The sequence below is a fragment of the Lagenorhynchus albirostris genome, chromosome 20 (genome assembly GCF_949774975.1).
Source record: "Lagenorhynchus albirostris chromosome 20, mLagAlb1.1, whole genome shotgun sequence".
NCBI lineage: Eukaryota > Metazoa > Chordata > Mammalia > Artiodactyla > Delphinidae > Lagenorhynchus > Lagenorhynchus albirostris.
In genome coordinates this window covers 32,500,395-32,525,190 of record NC_083114.1, presented here as the reverse complement: position 1 = coordinate 32,525,190, position 24,796 = coordinate 32,500,395, and the positions used below count along the sequence as shown (strand labels likewise).

Genomic DNA, 24,796 nt, shown 5'->3' with positions numbered 1-24,796 from the left:
TTGTGATCTGTGACTTAGGATATCCTCTGCATCTGACAGTAATTTTCCTCATAAAGTACATATGCAGTTAGAAAAATATTCTTAGTTTTCATCAATGAAGTTGTATATAGTAAGACCTTACAATATTTAAAAAATATACTTCTGTAAAGTCTTACTGAAGCAGACACAAGTAGTTTTTGTACTTAACATGCTAATTTTGATAAATGGTAAACTTGCTTTTGAAACCTCTGCATACGTGTTACTTTTACTTTATCAGAGCAGTTCTGCAAAATGGTATGATTAGTATGTTTAATACTCAAGGGGGAAAGTATCTAGCTATTTAATATTATTAATTGATAGTAGCTGATGATCAGTTCAGGAAAAAAGAGTCCATGATGCAGGAAGGGGGAACCCAGATGGAGCCTAGTAGACTCCCTTTGTTGATGAGAGTCCAGGGAGACAAAGATCATCGAGTTCTCAGGACAGAGCACCAGAGAGATGAAAGCTGCAAAGAAAGAACCCCTGAGATCTGCAGAGAAATCTGCAGCCGCAGGAAGGATGACATCATACTAGTAAGGAAGAAGTAAAATTATGTTTATTTAAAGATGACATGTAGAAAATCTAATGGATACTACAAAAAAGTTAGAACTAATAAGTGATTTTAACAAGACTTCAGGGTACTACATACTAAGAAAAAGTAATTGGTGATTTTAAAAAAATTAGTTAAAATTTTAAAATAGTGACTATACCATGTGCAAGACTATATTCTAAAACTATAAAACATTGCTGAGAGTAAAGACCTGAATAAATAAAAGAGTTAAACCATATTCTTGGGCTGGAATACTTAATATTATTAGAATATCATTTCTGTCCAAACTGATCTATATATTCATTGAAATCTCCATCAGAATCCCAGCAGGATTTTTAAAAAAATTTTTGGATAGATATTGACAAGCTAGTTCTCAAATTCATATGGAAGTACATAGGACTTATACTGGGCAAAATAATATTGAAAAAGAAAGACAAATTTGGAGGGTTACCACTACCTGATAATAAGACTTATTAAAGCAAAATAACATTCAGGAACATTTCCATACATATGTACAATTGATTTTTGACAAAGGTGCAAAGTGGAGACAAGTTAGTCAACAATGGTAATAGACTGTCTGTCTGGGTATTGATGTGCCAAAAAAAAAAAAGTGTTAATCCATATCTCATCCCATATATAAAAATAAACTGAAATTGGATCACATTTAAATATAAAATCTACAATTATAAAGCTTTTAGAAGAAAACATAGGAGGAACCCTTTGGATTAGATACAAGTTGTCTGGTATCTACAACACATTTTAAGGAACTCTCAAAAAGTCAATGAGTGGAGGAACTCGATCTTCCACACAGTGCCGTTGGGAATGTACAATGGTGCTGCCACTCTGGAAAATAGTTTGGCAGTTTATGAAAATCTTAACATAAGCTTGCCATTCCACCCAGCAACCTCAGTTACAGGCAGTCCACAACATTAAATTCACATTGTTCTGGACGATATACAAATTTACTCCACATTTCTTTCCTGTGGTAGTCATAACAAATTACCTTAAAATAACAGAACAAAACCAAATTGCCTTAAAATAACAGAAATTTATTTTTTCACAGTCCTGGAAGGCAAAGGTCCAAAATCAAGGTGCTGGTGAGGCTGCACTCCCTCTAGAATTCTAACAAAGATCTGTTCTTTGCCTTTTCCAGCTTCTGGTGACCCTCAGCATTTCTTGCCTTTTGGCTGCATCACTCCAGTATCTGCCTCTATGGTCTCATTTCCTCCTCCTCTTCTCTTTGTCTTTTCCTCCTTGTATCTTATAAGGGTACCTGTGATTCCTTTTAATGTCAACACTGATAATCCAGGATAACTTCTCCAGATCTAGAAATCAATCACATATTTTGTCATATAATGTAATAGTCACTCTTTGGGTCTATAATGTACTGTATGTAGGTTCCAGGGATTAGGATCTGGATGTGTCTTTTTTAGAGCCACTCTTTGCCTCACTACAGTCCACCCTCTGACCCTTCAAATTCAGGATTACTTCATGTGTAAAATGTATTTACTCCATACAAACATCCCTGAAGATCTCAGCACATTACAACATCTCCTCTAACTCTAAAATTTCTTTAAAATATCATCAGCTCCAAAGTTCAGATCTCCTCATCAAAATCATACAAATCAGGTATGGTTGAGACTCTGCGTATGATCCATCCTGGAGCAAAATTCCTCTCAATCTGTGTAGAAGGAGAGGATACAGAGAGAATGAGGCAGAAAAAAAAAAAAAAAGAAGAAATAAAGATGGAAAACTTTTCAAATTTATTGAAAAAAAATATTGAATATGACAAAACACAAGTTTAACAAAAATGTCATAGTAAACTTTCTGCAAACCAAAGCAAATCTTGAAAGTAGCCAGCGGAAAATAACACATTACATACAGAGAAATAACATTTGAACAAACTGTTGACTTCTCATCAGAAACTATGGAAGTCAGAAGGCAGTGGAATAACATGTTTACAGGACTGAGAGAAAAAAGTACTGGTAATCAAAAATTCTCCATCCAGCAAAAGTATCATTTAAGAATGAAGGAGTGAGCAATAAACCTTGCACATCCACACTAGAAATCATGCACAGGGAAATGATACCAGAGCAAACTTAGATATCTTGGAAGTAATGAAGTATGTGAGAAATGATCAATTTCTTATTAGAGAGCATTTTTTCTCTCTTCCTTTTAATTCATTTAAAATATGTAGGAATGTTAAAATTTTAAATTTAATGTTAAAATAATTTTTATATGTAAGAAATTTTAACATTTTCTCAGGTTTATATTGTATACATGTAATGCATATAACTGTAGCATAATGGACCATTGGTGCTTTGTGGGAGCAAGGAACTATTACTATTTCAAGGTTCAATGTGCTACACCTAAAAAGACAAAACTTCATATAAAATGGAATTCTGAAAAATGTTCAATTAATTCAAAAGTAGGCAGAAAGGGAGGAGCAGAGGCACAAGAAACAGAGGGGATAAACAGAAAACAACATTAAATGGTACATCAAAGTTGAATCATATAAATAATTATATTAAATTTTAATATATTCCAATCTAAAGAACTTTAAACTAAAGGAACAAGTTATCTATTAAAGATTTTCTTTGAATCTTTAATATGATGGTAGTAAAAGCATGTTAAAAGGTATGTCATGCAAATAATAAACATAAGAATATTAAAGATTTGACTATATTAATATCAAGTAAAATAGAGGTTAAGACAAAGACTGTTACCAGAGCTATTTCATAATGTTCGAGTCAAATTATCAGGAGGATTTTAATGTCTATGCACCTAAAACTGAGTTTAATAACACTTTCTCAACATTTGATAGAACAAATAGGAAAAAAGGGCAAATATCTGAGCAATCCTGTCAACTATGTTGTCCTAATAGATAAGTTCAGCAACTAACCCCAGCACCTGTAGTATATTTATGCTTTTAAATTATGACATCATGTATACTTTGAGTGATATGAAACAATGGATAATAGATGGGGCAAAGATTTATAATTGATGGATTTAGATGGAAATCACTGTACAAGGCAGGGCAAAAAGCAGGCCTGATCAGTGGCTTGATTCCAGTCATTCTCATCAGTGGGTGGATTCTTACCTTGGGCATTAGTGACCCAGATTCTTCAGTTACCAGCCATGATTTGCTTGCACAGCTCATGGCCCTACAACAGGGACATCTGCAATCTGCCAGTATGTAGTCTACTTCATGGCAAACAGACCATTGGCAAGGCCATCGGCAGATGACAAGTTTCGGTATAAATATAACAGTTCTAGTCCTTTGGAGTAGGAGTTTTCTTTAAAAGGCCAGATTGTAAAATAACTCTGCATTCTACATGTATTACCTCTGTCATTGTAGTGCAAAAACATCCATAGATAATACATTAATGAATGGGCATGATTGGTCCACAGTTATAGTGACCCCTCAAAGTAGAGGTGACAGCTTTCCTTTATCCTGCTGTGTTGACTGGTACTTAGATTTGTCCATCCACAGTTTTTGTTGGTGCTGTGCAGCTGCCCTGGGCCAGCGGACACCATCACTTTTTATTTTAGCCAAACCATCAATCAGGCATTTAAAGGAAACTCTGTGATTCAGGGGCTTATAGAACCAGTGGCATTGCTTCAAGCAGTAGAGTGGGTGATAAAGTAGTGGTAAAAACAAGGTGCTCCTAGGGCCATTCTGGAATATACCATTCCCACTTGACTAGCAAGCCCTGTCGGGCCCTTCCCACCGTGCTCATCATCAGATTTGAGTTGACTCATCCCAGTGTGGATCTGGAAAATCACACAGCCTCCATGGGTCAGTTCAGTTACAAGAACCTGGTAGCAGGTTAGTAGCTGCCAACTAAAAAAAGGGAGCGTACTTGGTTGCTGGATCAGGCAGGTGGCGATGTTGTACTGGGATAACACCGCTGTGAACTTCAGCAGCCATTAAGTCTCTACCTCAACTTTTTCCTACTGGGATTCTGTTGTTTCTATTACATAACATGGGAAGGAACTGGAAGCCTAGTAGGTGAGCTGTTGTGGGCTTGTCGCATTGTCACCTCGATCTGCATGGCAGAGGATACCCCCTGACTTAAAACCATGTAAGTACAATCAATTAAGCCATTAATACTAGTTATACATTTATCAACATAAACGACAACAATAGTACACCTGCAAGGTCACCTTAGCTCCTCTTCCCTACTGTGAACTGTGCTTACACTTCGTTCCAGGGTATTTTTCCTCCTACGAGGGCATGGGCTGTTTCCCCCTACACAAGAACATGGACGAATGTGTTTAAGGTGCACATGCCAGTTTTTCCAGTGACGACTGCCAGGGGATCTCATTATCCCCCGTCCTGGTGGCAGGGGAGGCTAGTCTGTAGATACTATGGGGGCAGCCAGGAGCGTTAGCCGTTTTTCCTCACTTGGCCAAGTGTTGGTGCCAGTTATTTCCCGATGAGCAGTGGTGCTGCTCACCGGCTTCCAGCGAGTGTCCAGGCATCACAGCCCCTTTCTGCCCCCACTGCCACGGTTCACACTGCACTCCTTGGCATTTTGGGCCACCCATCATCCTTGTCTCCACTCAAGTTCAGGCTGCAGCAGGAGCCGGCTGCACTAGCACTGCTGGCTCTGTGGTGTTTACAAAGTGTCACATTCGCTTTTTTTGTTGTTTAGATTTTTATTGAAATAATTATAGGTTCATAGGCACTTGTAAGAAATTGTACTTTTAGATTTTTATTGAAATAATCATAGGTTCATAGGCACTTTTAAGAAATTGTACTAAGAGATCCCATGTACACTTTACCCAGTTTATCCCAATGGTAACATTTTGAAAAACTAGAGTATATGGCAACCAGCATATTGACATGGGCGCAATGCACTGATTTTTTCAGATTTTACCAGATGTGCTTGTGTGTGTGTGTTTGTGTATGTGTGTGTGTTTAGGTGTTTATAATTTAATCACGTGTCAGTTTGTGTATCCACCACTGCTGTCAAGATACTGGACAGTTCCCTCATGTTACCCTTTTATAAGTAACCTAACTTTTACAGTTTGTTTAAACATCCACCCAGACTATTTACAGTTTGGGGATATTATGAGCATGTTACGTGAGCATAGTTTTCATTTCTCTGGCATAGATGCCCAAGAGTTCAGCATGCTGTTTATTTGATAGCTCATTTTCAAATTTCTAGCAACTAGAAGAGTACAAAACATGTAATAGGGTTCCCATGAATGTATTATTGGATAAATAAATGAATCTGAAGAATTGATATGGGGAGGGAGTAGACAGATGAGATAGAGGGTGTGTGTGGATTATCTGTCTTTACCACATCTCCATTCTAAGCATCTTATTCTCAAGCAAACTTATTGCCATTAACATAACCTCATCTGAAGGCTAGGACCTTGGCTAGTTAGTTTTTGTGATATGGGACTTGTCTTTACGGTTTTAATTGCCATTCTTACAGGCTTGTGAAAGAATAGTACTCTGGGATTTGAGACTTTTTATCCAAGTACTCTCTGCTTTCGGGTTTTCTTTCTTTTTAAAAGAGAGTTGGAAAGGGAATTAGTAATTGAATCATTAGGCATGTATTTGCCTACAGAACCAAAAACAATGGTTTAAAAAAAAAACAACCCAGGGTTTATTTTTCTCACTTTACAAGAAGGCTGCTGCCAGTTTTGGTACAGTGTCTCAGTGACTTTTTTTGTTCTTTTTCTTGTGATCGCTTTATAATTGCCACTCCAGTGGGCATCATTTCTGAATTCAAAGCAGTAAGGTGAATTCAAGGAGTAAGGACAGCTTCAGTGATGTTAATTCCTTCTGTCAAGAAAGTGGATACTTTTCAACACCTGCTGTAAGAGAGGCTTTTGGAAGCACATAGGAAGTATCTGTAGTGGTGGCAGGTGAGGGAGTGAAGGTTGGAGGCTGGGTGTTCTATTTGCCATCCACTAGTTACATCTGTACAACCACAAATCAAGGTATAGAACATTTTCATTATCTCAGAAAGTTTCCTCCTGCCCTCTTCAGTCAGTCTTCTGCCCCACTCACACCCTAGGAAATCATTGCCATTACTTCATTTTTAAAAAAGAGTATCTTTTATGTAATTTCTAAGGTTTGGTGTGGGGCTGGGGGACTGCTATTTCTGGTAAGTTTATTTTTTTTTCTAGCTCCATATTAAAGACTTCAGGCCAGTATCAGAGTCATTATCTGAGTTCTAAAACTGCAGATTTCTTGGTCACGTCTCCCCCAAGACCTCCCAACACCTCCTGAATCGTAATTCTGAAGGTGGGACCAAAGGATCTGTATTTCCTACAAATAATCTAGGTGCTTCTTAGTCTACTAAAAGTTAGAGAATCTCTGCTTTAGATTTTAGTATGTTAAAATAACAGTGAATTTTAAAATTGCTATTATTAGTTAATTGGGATTGGGGGTAAATTTGCGGCATAAATTTGGAGGCTTGTGCGATGCTCATTTCTGTATCTTAGATGCTTAAATGTAGTAACACTTAATTCTAGTGCTCAATTACTCTTGTTTTATATGTAATTTGAATTCAGCCTGTTCTGTGAATGAAATATACACTCGAGGTTTTTTTTGGTTGTTTGTTTTGATAAAATGTTGGACGTAATTATGCCATATATGTCTGCTATATTAGATTTTGGTTGCCCCAAATATTGTTTGGATGAGTAAATCAATGAAATTGATTTAGATTGCTGAAAAAAATACTTGTATAAACTAGAATTACTGACATATAGCTGCAGTATGTTTTAAGGAACAAATACTTCAGCTTTCTACAGGCCTAATTGGTTTCTCATAGCCAAATTTTACATCATTACAATAGGAAGCAAGTGTGAGATGTTATAAATATGCCAAATAATACATTTAAAGAGCAATAAATTATATAACCGAATAGAAATTTGCAAAACATTTAATTAAGCACTCTGTATTTCTTATTTATATCTCATTATTTAAGAATTCTGACATTTGCTTATTTAAAAGCTCCAAATTGATAATAATGAGTGTCCTAATGAGGGCTCCCAGTCTTTCTTATTTTTAATAATGTATGAAAAACCACCCAACTTGTTTGATAACAGGAACAGTTGTATCATTTTGCATTTTGTGGATAGGCAACTTGTTATCCTTCGTAATGTTATTTAAAGGATTAAACTTTCTCTAGTTTCTTGACAGCTGATGTGTTTAGCAACTCTTCTCTGCTCGTTTATGTATCCTGATGTGTCTTTAAGGTCACAGAGCAGAATTACTTCTCTAATAGCAGTTTTCTAAGTAAGCTTTTAGGTAGAATTCTGTCTTCTTGCCTTGATACTGTTTGTTAGTACCACCTCATATCAGAAGTATTCTTAAAATGAAATTAGGAAACTTCTTTTCATTGACAGACCAGGAAGTCATCTTGATTATAAGTGTTTTGGAAAAAGGTTTTAGATGACATGGTTTAGTTCCGCTGTGGATGGAACATAAGTTACTCAGTAAGCCTAGAGATAGTTTTCTTTAGATGTTTGATTCTGGCTTGTGTTAATGCATTTGATACTATAATATTAAATTTGTCTGGTACTGTGTTTCTTTTCTCTTGCTTCTGCTGTTTACACTTTTCTTTGTCCTATCCCTTCCTTTTCTCCTGCTTTTCTTTAAGTCGTTTAGCTGAAAGTTAGTGTAAGTGAAGTAGAGAGGTAAAGCACTTGAGGAATGACTTTTTATTCGTAATTCTAGAATTGCTGGGAGTTAAATTTCTCAGTGTAAAGAATCAGGAGATTCTTTAATTATAACATTAATGTGTCATTTGGATGTGTCACAGTAATTGAAATGGGCAGGCATGGGGCTCAGTTCGGGCTTTATCCATGTATTGATAATTTTGGTCTGTCAGTTGTCTAGCAATGAAATATCCTGTTTTGATGTAAGACTAAAATTTCTTTTTTATTTCAAAGATTCCAGGCTCTTGTACTTTGATGAATACTTATAGCTTTTGCTTGTAGAATATTTCTGAAGTATTCAAGATTTTAAGCAGAATTTAGGCTTATTTGAAGATTTAATACACTGAAAATCGGCTTCTTTGACTGCTTGAGGAGTTTTACTCACAAGTTTTAAATCCTATTCACAAACATCTTATCTTATTTTACTATACTTTTTTGTCTGGGTTATGTATTTATTTTTATTTATTTATTTTTGCGGTACGCCGGCCTCTCACTGTGTGCCCTCTCCTATTGCGGAGCACAGGCTCCGGACGCGCAGGCTCAGCGGCCGTGGCTCACGGGCCTAGCCGCTCCACGGCCTGTGGGATCTTCCCGGACAGGGGCACGAACCTGCGCCCCCTGCATCGGCAGGCGGACTCCCAACCACTGCGCCACCAGGGAAGCCCTTAGCTGTCTTTTTTAAGTATAAAAGTAAACAGACTTTTTTTTTTCTTTGCGGTACGCAGGCCTCTCACTGTTGTGGCCTCTCCCGTTGCGGAGCACAGGCTCCGGATGCGCAGGCTCAGCGGCCGTGGCTCACGGGCCTAGTCGCTCCGCGGCATGTGGGATCTTCCCAGACCGGGACACGAACCCGTGTCCTCTGCATCGGCAGGCGAACTCTCAACCACTGCGCCACCAGGGAAGCCCTACAGAGACATTTTTGTTCAAGTTGTCATCATTAGATTGATATCAAGATGAAAGTAACAAATTCAGTTTGCTAATTTGAAAATACTGGGACTTCTGTATTTCAGTACCTGATAAATGTCATACAATTTGGTGACTAACTTTACCTAGATCAAGTTTGTGGCCAGTCAGTTTTTCTGTAAAATTTTTTTCTACAAACATAGCTGCATTCATTGATTTACATATATTTTCTATGGCTACTTTGTCACTGGAAGGTCAGGGAAATAGCTGAGCGAGACCGTATGGCCTGTAGTGTTTGCCAACCACTGCAAATACGTAAGTTTTTTCTTTTTTTTTTCATTGTTATCAGAGTGGTTTTTTTTAAATTGAATAAGTTTAACATGTAACATTGTGTAAATTTAAGGTGTACAACTTGTTACTTTGATACATTTATACATTGCAATGTGATTGCCATTGTACCCATATTTATCACATTATATAACTGTACAATATTATTGTCTATATCAGTATACTGTGCATTAGATCTCTATGGCTTATTTACTACTCGTTATAAATTTGTACTCTTAAACACTGTCAGTCTTATCCCCGCCTCACATCCCCTGGTAACCACCATATTTTACTGTTTTTTACAGGTTTGCTTTTCTTAGATTTCACATATAAGTGATACTGTAAAGTTATTTCTCTGTCTGACTTACCACGTTTAGCATTATGTGTTCAAGGTCCATCCATGCTGTCACAGTTAGGAGGATATCCATTTTTCTCATGGCTGAAATATTCTGTTGTGTATATATACATGCCACATCTTTTTTCTCCATTCATCTGTTGATGGACATTTGGATTGTCATTCGGGTGTTTTTGAGACATTTTCTCTTCCCACCTCTCTTTAGGGTCCTATATCTGTGTCTGTTGAAGAAACTTCTACTTAACTTTCCTTCAGTTACCCTCATCTCCACTGCAAATCCATTCCCCTGCATTCACTCCCACAATCATCCTTCCAGAATTGAAATCTTGACTCCTTATTTCTTAAATAAAATCCAGACACCTCTTGCTCTGGCTTTTGCTCACTCTCGTTGTTTCTGACATACTGAACTACTTGCTCATCATTTCCATCTTATGTCTATGCATCTATATCAAAAGTAGAATATCTGCATATATCTAAATTAGAATGTCCATCGCTCCTTTCTTTGTAAGTATATCTTACTTCAAAACTCAGTTCCAGAACCCAGAGCTATTCAGATCATGTGTTTTTGGTGCCACTCCTAACCCTCTACCTTCTTGAACATCTCCTTTTCACCTCTCAGAAGCAGATTTCATATTTTCCTTCCTTTTTGTTACCACTGTGCCTCAAATGTAAGACAGTTATTTCATTTTTATATGTTATATTTTTGCAAATTTCTTATGTCTTTTCTTCCTGGTAGGCTGTGAGCCCAAGGATGATTTCTTACCCACCTCTTTGTTCCTAGTGTTTATTAGCAGGGTACCCAGTGAGTATTCGTTGAGTGAATGATTGGATTAATAACTTCACCTGCTTTGTATAATGTATGTTTTAATTTTTACTCTTCTATGCTTTTTTGGAAGGTAAATTCCTTTAAAGAAATGAACATTATCCATATATCTTTTTTTTTTTTTTTTTAATATAGCTCTATAGGGTGAAACCACCTAGGTCCTATTTTCTGACTTGGCACTGTATACAGCAAGGGACAGAATTCCCTCTTGTAAATCTTATCAAATCCCTTATGTGGAGTTTTGATCAGTATTCACCATGAATCTGATCTTTAGAAGAAACATTTTGAAAATATAATCTGGTGTTAGGTAAATTTGGTAACCAGGCAGGCATTTCTTTTTTTAAAATCATTAATTAATTAATTATATTATTTATTATTATTTATTTGGTTGGTTTTGGCTGCTTTGGGTCTTTTTTGGCAGATTCTTAACCACTGCGCCACCAGGGAAGTCCCCAGGCAGGCATTTCTGTTCATATTTAGTAATATGTTTGTGATATTCTTAGGTAAATCCAAATAGTTTCAATCTGTTTTTTGTTATTCCTTGTTTCATTTCTAGGTACAAGACATATGCTTCAGCCATGACTGTCGCTGGGTTGTGGTCAGTACACTCCGGGGGACTTCCCACGTTTTCCCAATCAACCCTTATGGTGGCCAGCCTTGTGTTCGAACACATATGTCACCACGAGTGGTAAATCGTATGAGCCGTTTCCAGAAGAGTGCTGGGCTGGAAGAGATTGAACAGGAACTGACGTCTAAGCAAGGAGGTCGCTGTAGCCCTGTTCCAGGTCTATCCAGCAGCCCTTCTGGATCTCCTCTGCACGGTAAACCCAGTTTTCTCTCTCTCCACTATTCCCAACAGTTCTTCTTCCCTTTATCTTTCATTTTCGAGATCTGGAATAAAATTAACCCATTTTTCTAATTCATTCATATGAAGATAAGATCTTGGGCTCATTTGGGGACCTTTTTTTTTTTAATTTATTTATTTTTGGCTGCGTTGGGTCTTCATTGCTGTGCCTGGGCTTTCTCTAGTTGCGGCGAGTGGGGGCTTCTCTTCGTTGTGGTGCACAGGCTTCTCATTGCGGTGGCCTCTCTTGTTGCAGAGCACAGGCTCTAGGTGCGCGAGCTTCAGTAGTTGTATTGTGCGGGCTCAGTAGTTGTGGCTCACGGGCTCTAGATCACAGGCTCAGTAGTTCTGGTGCACGGGCATAGTTGCTTCGCGGCATGTGGGATCTTCCCGGACCAGGGATCAAACCCATGTCTCGTGCATTGTCATTAACCACTGCGCCACCAGGGAAGCCCGGGAACATTCTTAATTTATTAAATCATTTAATAAATTGAAGTTAATATAGTAATGGTGACCATTACCATGCTACATTAACTCCCTAACTTTTTTTTTCAACTTTAAATTAAATATTTATTTGTGTGATTATGTTTTAAATATGTTTCTGCCACCAGGCTATTAGTTCTATTAAATGCCCATTCTGTATGAACAGAACTTATTACAGTGCCTGCCAGGCGCAGAGTAAATGGAGATCTGTTGAATGAATGAACGGATGGATGGATGGATGGATGGATGGAGGAGTGTGTGAGTGAGCGAATATGGAAACAGCAGTCCCCAGGCTTCAGCATTCCCGTTGTGCTGGGAATTCTGCCTTCCATTTTTTGATAAGTTCTCTCCTTCTTCCCCAATGACTGCCCCCTTCCCCCACCCTAGCAGAGGCCACACCACTCTCCTTGGCCCCAGGGGAAGAACCAGATCTCTTCAGCTCACTTGCCACGCTCAGCTAACTCCCTAACTTTTTCAGTATATAAGAATTACTTGATGTCATATGTATGGAATATGATGTTCAAGACTATTTTCATAAATTTGGAGATCGAATCTCATATCTATAGATCTTTTCCAGGAAACTCTGGCTTTAACCAGAATCAGTGCTGTAGTTCATTAAGAAATATTTATTGTTGGAGAGGAATAATCTTGAGTCGTATGTATTTTAGAGTAGCATTTGCATTTTATTTTAAAATATTGGGTTGGCCAAAAAGTTCATTTGGGTTTTCGTAAGATGTTACGGAAAAATCTGAACGAACTTTTTGGCCAACGCAATACATCTTTGGGGAATTTCTAAAAAACCCACGTATTAGTCAGTATTTTATCTAGAGCAAATAGTTGTGTAACCATCACTCCAACCAATAAAGGAAACATTACTAGAACTCCATTTTTGTGCCCCTTTTCCATAAAAGCAAGCTGTGATTCTGACTTTTAGGGTAATCACTTCCTTACTTTTTAAAAAAGTGAACTGTTCACTTTTTTTTAAAAACAGAGTGTGTATATATTCATATATTCAACTTCTTTAACATGTTTGTGAGATTAATTCATGTATTTTTATGTAGGTTTAATTCATTTATTTCCATTGCTCTTACATATTCCATTGTACAAATATATTTTTACTTATTTATCCTTTCTCCTACTGTTGATGTATATTTGGGTGGTTTCTGATGTGGAGCTATTACGTATAATGAAGAGATGAAAATTTTTGTCCTTGTTTCTTAGTGCAGATGTGTGCTTATTTTTGTCTTTTTTTTGTTTTTTAACATCTTTATTGGAGTATAATTGCTTTACAGTGGTGTGTTAGTTTCTGCTGTATAACAAAGTGAATCAGCTATACATCTACATATATCCCCATATCTCCTCCTTCTTGTGTCTCCCTCCCACCCTCCCTATCCCACCCCTCTAGGTGGTCATAAAGCCCCGAGCTGATCTCCCTGTGCTACGCGGCTGCTTCCCACTAGCTATTGGTTTTGTATTTGGTAGTGTATATATGTCCATGCCACTCTCTCACTTTGTTTTATTTTTGAATTGAAGTGCTGGATAACAACGTATGTGAATCTTGGCCTTGATAATACCAGAATGGTTGTACCCACCAGAATGAGAGAAGATATTCATTGACATTAGGTGACACTTTGTTTTTTGGAGCATTGCAGTTTCTCCTTGACAGATGACCAATTTAGATTTTTAAGTATAGGGAATTTTATAGAGCGAGATCATGGTTCCTACAGAAAACAACCCTTATTTAATTGATTTGACATTCATATGACATAAAATTAACCATTTAGATGTTAACAATTCAGTGGGATTTATTACATCACAATATTATGCAACTACTGCTTCTGTCTAGTTCCAAATATATTGTCTTCACCCCAGATGAAAACTGCATATTCTTTTTCTTTTTTTGGGGCTGCACAGCATGGCCTGTGGGCTCTTAGTTCCCCAATCAGGGATCTAGTCCGTGTCCCCTGCATTGGAAGGGCGGAGTCTTAACTGCTGGACCGCCAGGGAAATCCCCCAAACTGCATATTCTTTAAGCAGTTCCTCCCCACCCCTCTGTCACCAAGCCCGTAGCAACCACCAGTCTGCTTTCCATCTCAATCTATACCTGTTATGGGTATTTCATATAACTGCAGTCATAAAATATGTGACCTTTTGTTTCTGGCTTCTTTTGCATAGCATAATGTTTTAAAAGTATAGCCACATTGTAGTATGTGTCAGTACTTCATTACTTTTTATGGTTGAATAATATTCCATTATATGTATGTACCACAGTTTTTTATCCGTTCATCCATTGATGGATATTTGAGTTGTTTCCACCTTTTGATTTTGTGGATAGTGCTGTTATGAACATGTGTGTACAAGTACTTGTTTGAGTACATCTTTGCAGTTCTTCTGGCTATATCCCTAAGAAGTTAAAGAAGCTAAAATGCTTCTGCTTGAACACACATCCTTTTGTAATACCTAATCAATTCAACATATGTATTTTTTCTGGAGGAAGTTTTAAGATAGACTGAAAAAAATCTATTGGTAAATAGAATCCTGGGGAGAAATTCTGCAACTCAAAACAGTTTGGGACCTTTGTTTTCTGCTTAGATGATATTTTGTGCTTTGGCCCTATTATAATTTTTTTTAATATTTATTTTTATTTGTGTTTGGCTGCATTGAGTCTTAGTTGCAGCATTCAGGATCTTTCATTGTGGCGCACAGGCTCCAGAGCACGTTGGCTCTGTAGTTGCTGTGTGCAGGCTTTCTAGTTGCGGCACGCAGGCTGTCTAGTTGTGGCGCGTGGGCTCTCTAGTTGTGTCACATGGGCTTAGTTGCCCCCCAGCATGTGGGATCTTAGTTCCCCGACCAGGGATCAAACCCGCATCCCCTGCAGTGGAAGACAGATTCTTAACTATTGGACCACCAGGGAAGTCCCTGGCCCTATTATTTATTTAGAAGTATTTTTTTAATTAATTAATTTATTTGTTTTTGGCTGCGTTGGGTCTTTGTTGCTGCTTGTGGGCTTTCTCTAGTTACGGCGAGCGGAGGCTACTACTTGTTGCAGTGCACAGGCTTCTCATTGCGGTGGCTTCTCTTGTTGCGGAGCATGGGTTCTAGGTGTACAGGCTTCAGTAGTTGTGGTACATGGGCTCAGTAGTTGTGGCTCGCGGGCTCTAGAGTGCAGGCTTAGTAGTTGTGGTAAACGGGCTTAGTTGCTCTGTGGCATGTGAGATCTTCCCAGACCAGGGATCAAACCCGTGTCCCCTGCATTGGTAGGTGGATTCTTTTTTTTTTTTTTTTTGGATTCTTTTTTTTCTTTCTTTTTTTTGCAGTACGTGGGCCTCTCACTGTTGTGGCCTCTCCCGTTGTGGAGCACAGGCTCCGGACGTGCAGGCCCAGCAGCCACGGCTCACGGGCCTAGCCACTCCGCGGCATGTGGGATCTTCCTGGACTGGGGCACGAACCCGTGTCCTCTGCATCGGCAGGCAGACTCTCAACCACTGCGCCACCAGGGAAGCCCGATAGGCGGATTCTTAACCACTGCGCCACCAGGGAAGTCCCTGGCCCCATTATTTTTATAAGAACAGTTATTATTCATGTATATTTAACTAGTGATCCATGATCTTTGAGGTTGAAATAAGTCCTGGGTGAAAACTGTCATTTAAAAAAGTATTGGGACTTCCCTGGTGGTCCAGCGGGTAAGACTTCACGCTCCCATTGCAGGGGGCCTGGGTTCAATCCCTGATCGGGGAACTAGATCCCGCATGCACGCTGTAACTAAGAGTTTGCATGACGCAACTAAGAGTATGCATGCCACGACAAAGATACCATGGCCGTAACATAGATGCCATGTGCCGCAACTAAGACCCGGTGCAGACAAAAGAAATAAATAATAAATAAATAAATATTTTTTAAAATAAAAATCATAAAAAAGTATTTAAAATTTTAAAAAAAGTTTAGAAAGCTATGAGATATTCATGTTTTCAGCCATTTGCAAGAAATTTTACTTCAGAAATAATTACTTACATTCTTAGGTGTGACTGTTTTGTCATATAACTAAATGGTAGTATAGGTTCTTTGAGGGCCTTGCTTTTTGTGTTAAATATTTTTCTTAACTTGAATTTCACCATACAGTTTATGGAGTGAGATTTAGTGTGCACATTGGGTAGCTAGGTTGGCCAGAGAACCAGCTGTATTAGTAGAAAAATTTGGAAGAATTTATAGTCTTTATACATCTTCAGAGAGCATTCTTTTGAGTTCCTTTTTTCTTCCTCTTCTTCCTTCTCTAATAAGCATACCACATACCAGGTTCTGTGCTAGGCTTTGGGCATACTGTGCACAGAAATTAAGGTCATCTCTGCCCTTGTCTAAGGGAACAAAACGGATATTGAATGACTGAATGAATACCTTTCAATATATTTTTGCTGAAGGGTGCAAAGTGCCAGTCAGTTAAGGATTTGTCATTTGTAAAAGATCAAACAGTTGAAGAGTAATATTGTCAAAATATATTATTTTCTCTCAGCATTATTGTTTTCACAGCTTTCTTCATATTTTTCCATAAAGCTAAGAGAAGGCATCTCAGAGAGGAGATTATAGACAGTTTAGCAGTACTGCAGTTCTTAAATTCCCTTTTGAAAGCAAGGAATTTCAGGAGACGTTTTCCTCCTGATAACACATGCTAAATTTTTATTATGTTGGAATTTCACCCCCTTTTTCTGTAGTTTTTTCATTTTTAAAGTGCAGACATTAGAGTGATGGTCATTTTTCTTTATGTTCTTTTTGTACCTTACATGTCAAAACAAAATGGGCATTGTTGTTGGTTAGTTCTAAAAATGATGTATTTACAGTTTGTGTGGATAAACAATCTGATGCTAGTCAAAAACAATGTAAACGTTTGAACAGGGAGGGATTCATCTTGAAAATGAATCATGGTTTGGCGGTTATTGCTGTTGTTTGTCTGTGCTCTTTTTAGCAAAGTAAAGGAAACTGTTAAATAACAGTTGATATAAGGATATTTCCTTTTTACTCTCTGGATGCAATCCAGTTTAGGTTAGGATTATTTTATCTATTTGCCATTTTTACTTAACAGAGGATGTTTATTTATTTGAAATATACTTTCTCTAAATATCTCTTTCATTTCTGGTCTTGTTGCCTGGACCTTAGTCTTAAGGGGTTCTTAAGATCCGTGAACATGGATAGGAAAATATTTCATCTTTAGGATTACTATCCTCTACCCAAAAGTAAATGTTTTCTTTCATTATGAATATAGACAACACATGACAGTTATAGCAGCAGTACTTGTGACATTGTCACCAATAAAAACACAGATGTTTTTGTATCACATTATATACAAAGAAATCTTGAAGTGTTTTGTCGAGATGTATTTTGAAATATTGTTTATGCTCACCATTGCTTGGAAATTTTATATATATATATATATATAAAATGTAATAATATTACTGATTTTAATGTTACATATATTACTATAGCAGAACTTAATTTTTAAAATAAACTGATAGCTATACTTCAGTATAATAATACGGTTTTCTTTGTAATTCTGTGTATTGTATCCCACGCATTTAAAGTATTATTCTGAGAAAGAGTCCACAGGCTTTTCCAGGTTGTCCAAGTAGTCCATGACAAAAGTGATTAAGAACCTCTTATCATCATTTCTTACCTCATCTGTTTCTGTAGCCTCCAGCCTTCTTTTTTTCTTTTAACTATCACAAGCATTTTCTTTGTTAACCGTAAGTAGGATAATATTCCACTTTTCTGCTTTCAGTCTTTCAGTGTCTCACCATGCTTTTAGGATGTTAGGGAAGGTTCCATCTCACTCTCAGCTTCTTGTTCCACCACACCTACATTTCTGTACCCTTCCCTGAAAATGCCACATGTATTCATTTCTTGGCACCTTTTAAGTTTGCATACTCTTCTCAAAATAATTTTTATTCCCTTGGATGCCTGCTGAAACCCTACTTCATTATGATCTAGCTAAAAGTATCACTTCATCTCTTCAGCCTCTTTTTTTTGTTTGTTTTTTATTTATTTATTTTTGGCCACGTTGGGTCTTCGTTGCTGCACGTGGGCTTTCTCTAGTTGCGGTGAGCAGATGCTACTCTTCGTTGCGGTGCTCAGGCTTCTCATTGTGGTGGCTTCTCTTGTTGCAGAGCATGGGCTGTAGGTGCGTGGGCTTCAGTAGTTACGGTGTGCGAGCTCAGTAGTTGTGGCTCGTGGGCTCTAGACCGCGGGCTCAGTAGTTGTGGTGCGTGGGCTCAGTTGCTCTGCAGCATGTGGGGTCTTTCCAGACCAGGGATCGAACCTGTGTCCCCTGCATTGGCAGTTGTATTCTTAATTGTGCTACCAGGGAAGTTCCTCTTCAGCCTCTTTTAAACACCTCTTTATGTTGTATGTTCTGTATCAGTCTTGGTATTGGCACTATGAATGTGATTTTATTATATTTTAATGTTAGTTGTTCATATTAACATATGTTAATATGTTCATTGACATGCCTGTGTCTCCCAGTAGATTTACCTCCATGAAGAGAGGGTCTTTTTCTTGTTTATATTTGTATCTTGGCACCTCATATAGTATTTGGTAAAATGTAGATTCTAAGGCTTCAAACCAAAGTTTTCAAAGTTATTAGAACTTAGAAGTTCTAATAAAAACAGTTTATTACTTGTCAGAATGAAGAGATTTTCATTCATGGTAACATTGCTTTTCATTTTAACATCTGTAAGATTCTTTCATTTTATTCAAGAACTATTAATTAGTGTTACTATGTCCAGGCACTGTTCCTGAGCTCTAGGATACAGCAGTGAATAAAAGAGGAAAACATCCCTGTTCCCATGGAGCTGACTTTCCAGTGGCGGGATATGTATGATGCATAGAATAGATGATAGGTGGATGGATGGATGGATGGATGGATGGATGGATGGATGGATTCATGGATGGATGGATGGACAAATGGATGGATAAACAGGTAGTTCTATATGCTATGGAGAAAAGTAAAGGAAGGGGAATAGGGCATGCCTGGAGAAGATTGCAGTTTGAAATTAGGATGCTCCTGGCAGGCCTTACTGAGTTGATGACATTTGAATAAAGATCTGATAGAAGTGTGGGAGAAAGTCATGCAGATGTCTGCGGAATGTGTTCCAGGCAGAAGAAACAGTCAGTGTAAAATCCCTGAGCTGGGAATGTGTCTGGAGTGTTCATGGAGAGGCAAGGAGGCCCATGTGGCCAAGGAACAGTGTGCAAGGTGCAGAGTAGAAGATGAGGTCGGAGAGGGAATGCGGCCAGATCATGTCAGCCTTTGACTTTTACTCAGAGTAAAGTGGAAAAGCTGTGGAGGGTTTTGGGTGACGGGGTCAGATTGTGGTTTGACAGGAGCAGAATGGTGATCTGTATTGAGAACGCACCATCTGCAGTCTGACAAGAGTAGAAGTCTAGTGAGACCAGTTAGGAGAGCATTGCAGAAATCCAGGAGAGAAAAGAGAGGAGTCAGGGTGACCAGTAAGGCTTTCGGCCCGAACAGCTGGAAGGGTGCGACTGCCATCACATGAAATGAGGACCACGAGGATAAAGCAGCTCTGGGGATAGAGACAGATCAGGACTTTTGGACATGTTTAGTTTAAGATGTGTCTTGACCTCCTAGTGATGTTAGGTAGGTAGTTGGTTTTATGAATCTGGAGTTCAGTGGGAAGGAATAGGCTGAGAATAAATGTTGGGGAGGCATAGATAAAAAAAAGCCAAAGCAGGATGAGATCACCTAGTAAGTGAATGAGTATGAAAAGAAGATGAAGATGTCCCAGGACTGAGCCTGTGACATAGAAGGAAAACCACACATGAGAAATCCTATAAGCCAAATGAAGACATTGTTTTTTTTTTCCTGAGAAAAGGGAATGATTAATGTGTTAAATTCTGCTGATAGGTCAATTAAGATAAGGACTGAGAAAAAGATAGAATACCATCAAATTTAGTCATGTAGAGGACATGTAGCTTTGATAAGAGCAAGTTTTGTTGAAGCAGTAGGGGCCTGGTAAGAGAGGATTTTATTAAGGACGGGAAGAGAGAAATTGGAGGCCAGTATTGACAGACCTTTCAATGAGCATTGATGTAAAGGGGAACAGGAAAATGGGGAAAAGTTAGAGGGCAAAGAGGAGATTGCCTCTGTTTCTCATAGAAATAGGAGGTGAGCATGTTTGCAGGCGAATAGTCCTCTAGGAGATGAGGCATTCCCTTTACCAGTTAGTAAATTTTTGCTGAATGAAGAAACCATTTCTGCCACTATTGTTTATGCTCCAAGCAAATTTAATTACTTGCTTTTGCTTTTCAGCTTCAATCAACACCTTGTTCCTGTGTCTGAATTGTTTTCCGCTTATTTCTTCAGGTAAACGTGGAATGAATCTTTGAAGCTCAGCTCAGCTCAGCTCAGCTCACAGTGTGCTTTTCTCCCTCTTAACATAAAGTGTCTAACTTTGGTATTTGTTTCTTCTGTAAGCTATTTATCCATACTTATCACTTACTGCCTTCTACCTGTTATTTTCGATGATCTCCATTTTTAACTGTAACTTCCTTGGGGAGGCAGTTGGAGGACCTGGAGTCTGACTTCCTGTGGTAGAACCTCTGTGACTTTCTGGCTCTGTAAATTTAGACAAATTACTTAATCTACCTGTGCCTTAATTTTCTGTCAGTAAAATGGGGATAATAAAATTACCTACCTTAGAGAGTTACTGTGAGGATCAAAGCATTTTGAATAGTGTCTGACACACATGAAATAACTGAGGAAAAGATTAGCTGCTATGATTAATTTCATTATTGATGCTGATTATTACTAAGGAGGTATGTAGGACTGATTCATTATTCATATTTTTGTATAGTGGCTCTTGTGCAGAAAAGAGAATAAATGAAGAATTCACCAAATAATAAGTGACTGAAATATTCGTGACCTTATTGTGCATAGGCTTTTGTAGCATTATTAGACTCAATATTGATGAGTTGACTTCTGACATTGTTTCTGAAATGAAGGTACACCCAACGCAAAATTGAAAGTGAAGGTAGTATTATTTTTTCTTTTTCATCTGTTTTTACTCATTGTAATACCATACATTAGGAAATATAGTTGGATAAATTAATCTACCCATTCTCTAGCCTTTGCATTTCTTTATTTTGCAAATTAGTTTTCCAGTTTAGGTTCAAGAATATGACAGTCACTATGTGATAGGGCTTTTAAGGAATTTGTTTTTTTCCTATTTCCATTGCGTGAACAGAGGGATTCTGGATTTACTTCTACAGTTCTCAGAAGTGTCGCCTTCCCATTAACTCATTGGTCCTGAAGGGAGGAGTCATCATTGAGTCACAGCTTTAGGCATCTGAATTCCAGATTCTACTTCTTCTAAATGGAAGGAATGGATAGACTCTGGGTCCTGTAGAAGGGGCCTCTGATTTCTTGGGCTTGAAGCCTCACTATTTTAGTAAACTGCTTCTAAGTAACTGGTAGCATCACTTTTCTTCCTAGCATCTGTATGAGGCATTCTTTTTTTTTTTTTTTACCACTCAGAAACTGTGTTTATAGCTTTCATTTGCTGGTTTATTGTAATTACTTTTGTTGATCAGTAGTTTGCTTGATACAGACCACATCACAACTGTAAATACAAAGCAACCGCCCATTTCAGCCTTATATAGTTTCACCTACTTAAGACAATCAATAATAATGTGATGTTTTTTGACTTCTCTTTCCACATCACTGTTTACTTGTGGATTGAAGTTTCCATTTGTATGTTTTAATTTTTGCCAAGAAAAATCAATCATGTGCACTGTAGCTCTGCTTTAAATTTTATGCCTCATATGACACAGAGTATATATATATACAGTATATACATGTAAATGGATAAAAATCTTCTTTTAGGCTATCTTAGTTTAGTACCTGGGTTTTTTACTGTTTGCATGTACTTTCTTGTAGTTCAAATGAAGTTTTCAATCTATTGTTTTGAAGTCTATTAAAGTTTTCCTAGTGAATTTGTGTCTTTACATCTATACACCAAAATCATGCATATTTAAAATATTTTCATGTCACTTCCTATTGTTTCTCAGAACAGATGAGTTCTTTAGGGAAAGTGGATTGAAAAGAGAAGCCTTATAATTAATACCATCCTGAAAAGTTCTTTTATTTCAGAAGCCCTATTTGGAGAAACCATCTACTAAGTAAAGATAGCATCATTTTTTAATAGACGGTTTTATAGAGCAGTTATAGGTTCACAGCAAAATTGAGAGGAAGTTTCAGATAACATAGTTTTTGAGGAAAATAAAATTACCTGTGGAGTATCTTCTAACACTCTTATATTGTCTCTAAATTATACTTTATGTTAAATTTAATACTATAAAAACTGATTAAAGTCTATTTGAATACTTTATCTCTTGTCTATTATTTGGAATATGCTACACTTTTTTCTCTTTTTTTTAATTCCTTAAAATAAATGCTGGCTCAGGTAGTTAGCAGTTGGAGCTAAACTGTCATTTTTTGTTTTCCTCTTTACTGTTCGTGAAATATTTTGTGTTTTCTCTGTATTTTTAACACTAGCACATCATAGACTCCAGGTTTCTTGTTTTGTTTTTAAATGGTTAATGAGACATGCCTCTAGAGGGCGATCTTTTCTAAACTTTCCTGTGATGGTAATCATGGCAACCCTGGCATGAACTTGGTGTACTATGGTTGTTGATGTTGTCTAAGATTTTATAATAACCTAGCTTCCTTTTCATGATGTTTTCTATGATTTATTCCTCAAAGTCTTATTAGAGAATTGGACTTTTGAAATATATTACTATCAATTATTATCTAGTTTTAGTACCCCGTCCAGGTACCTAGCTCCTATGAATGAATGGAGGGAACTCTTTTAGTTAATCATCTGAGTAAGTGGTTTCTGTATGTTCTAAAAGATCCTTTCTTTGTTTCTCTATACATTGCTATTCAAGGACCTGTCTCTGTATTTTATGGGACCAGAGTGATTACACTCTACTACTGAGGCATCATTAGGCCTTATACTTAATCTCTGCTTCTCTTTTCTGTTAACATTCATTGTAGTTTTATTGTTTTTGTTTACCTATTCAATATATAATTTTTGTATCAAAGCAATACATACATTTATTATAAAAGTCAAATAATGCCACAATTTTGTAAAGAAAAATTGCACTCTCCTGCACCCACTTCTCCCACTCAGAGTCTGCTTCTTTCAGTTCTTCATAATTTATTTCTTGCTGTTTTCTTTTTTTTGCCCCTTTCTGGAAATCATTTTGGTTGGATAATGGATCACCTACACTGAACCCCTAACTTTCTTTTCTATTTCCTGTCTCTTTGTCTTTTTGTTTTACTTTAAGAGAATATCCCCTTTATCTCCTAACCTTCTTATTAGATTTTTATTTGTGCAATATGTTTTTAATAACCTTTTCTATGAATGTTTCTCTTATTTTCACATCCTTTTCTTATTTCACAGATGTAAAATTGTTTATCTCTTTAAAAGATAGTTATAATTTTGGATGCACTTATTTGCTCCTGGTAGTATCTCTGTTTCCTCTGAGTTCCTTTTTCAGTTTTTTTTGTGGTCATCATTATCTTTCATCTTGGACTCTCAACCCTGATTGTACATTATAGTTTACCTGGGTAGATTAAAAAAGTACTGATGCCTAGGCCCAAGCTCAGACTGATTAAACTAAAATACTGGCCGGAATGTGTAGGAATCCTTGGCTGATCATTCTTATTTTTTATTTTATTAAAAAAAATTTATTATTATTTGATTTATTTTGTTATTTCATATTTATTCACCTAATCAACACATCCATACTAAAGAACTGATTGGAAGCTCTTTGAGCACAAGTAGCTCATACCAGTTTATAGGTCCAACTGGTCTATCAATTTTATTAGGGTACCCCCCAATCAATAGTATTTGTAGACCTTTTCACTTTGGTCAGTTTCCCCACGAAGGAATTCTCTAGAAACGTTCTGGCAATAGAATTACAAGTTAATTTTCAGGGAGTTGATCCTTCAACATTGTTTTAGTCTGGTGATTAGAATAACTAATTACAAGAGGATTTGGCTTATCTATTTGCATGTTAAGTTAGCCTTACTTTTCCAGTGAGGAAGACGATTAAGTAAGAAAATTCTGGTCAGGTTCCACTGAAATATTTTTTCAAAATTTGGTTTTAGAAAAATTGGAGGGGGAGAAGAGAGAAGGAATTGGGCTTCTTAGGGTACACAATGACCAGTGTCTTCATGAGTGACCCAAATAAACAGATTTAGAAATTATGAGACTTGGGAGTAGCAGCCATGAGCAGTCTTGAACTTAAAAATCTGAGCAGGAAGTAAAAATATGACTGCTGGCTTATAGTTTGTAAACTACAAAAGGGTACAGAGAGTGAAGTCGCTGCTGTGCCAGCATTACACATACTGAGAAATAGAAACCGTTATGGTTCTTAGCATAATAGGTTCTTAGCATAAAATGACATTTAGAATTTGGAAGAGGATGAGAAAAGGAAAGGGATTTAAGGTTCATTGAAAGAGGTATTAACATTGGATGATGTGTTTTTGCAGGTGAGAATATTGAAGCTAGAATGAGGCACAAGAGTGAAACTATTTCAAAATGGATAGAGTGGATTTAGTGTGGGCATTGTTGTTGTTGGCAGCTTCAGAAGAGACAGGCCATTCCCTTTTCAGTGTTGAGAATCATCATGAGTAGGGAATTCTTAACAAATGTTCAATAATATTTCACTCCTGTCCAATTTGGAATGGATTGAAATGTGTACGCTTTTGATAAAATCATGGATGAAAGAAAATAT

General features: G+C 37.3%; 1 protein-coding gene across 6 annotated transcripts in view; it reads left to right on the top strand.

The window, feature by feature from the left end:
* Positions 1-24,796, top strand: part of BCAS3 (BCAS3 microtubule associated cell migration factor) — a 570,722-nt gene that overhangs the window by 195,283 nt on the left and 350,643 nt on the right. For all 6 annotated transcript variants that reach the window (XM_060135888.1, XM_060135885.1, XM_060135887.1 and 3 more), the window contains exon 15: positions 11,216-11,480. In XM_060135888.1, the coding sequence (XP_059991871.1) occupies positions 11,216-11,480 (265 nt within the window). The remainder of the gene's footprint in view (positions 1-11,215; positions 11,481-24,796) is intronic.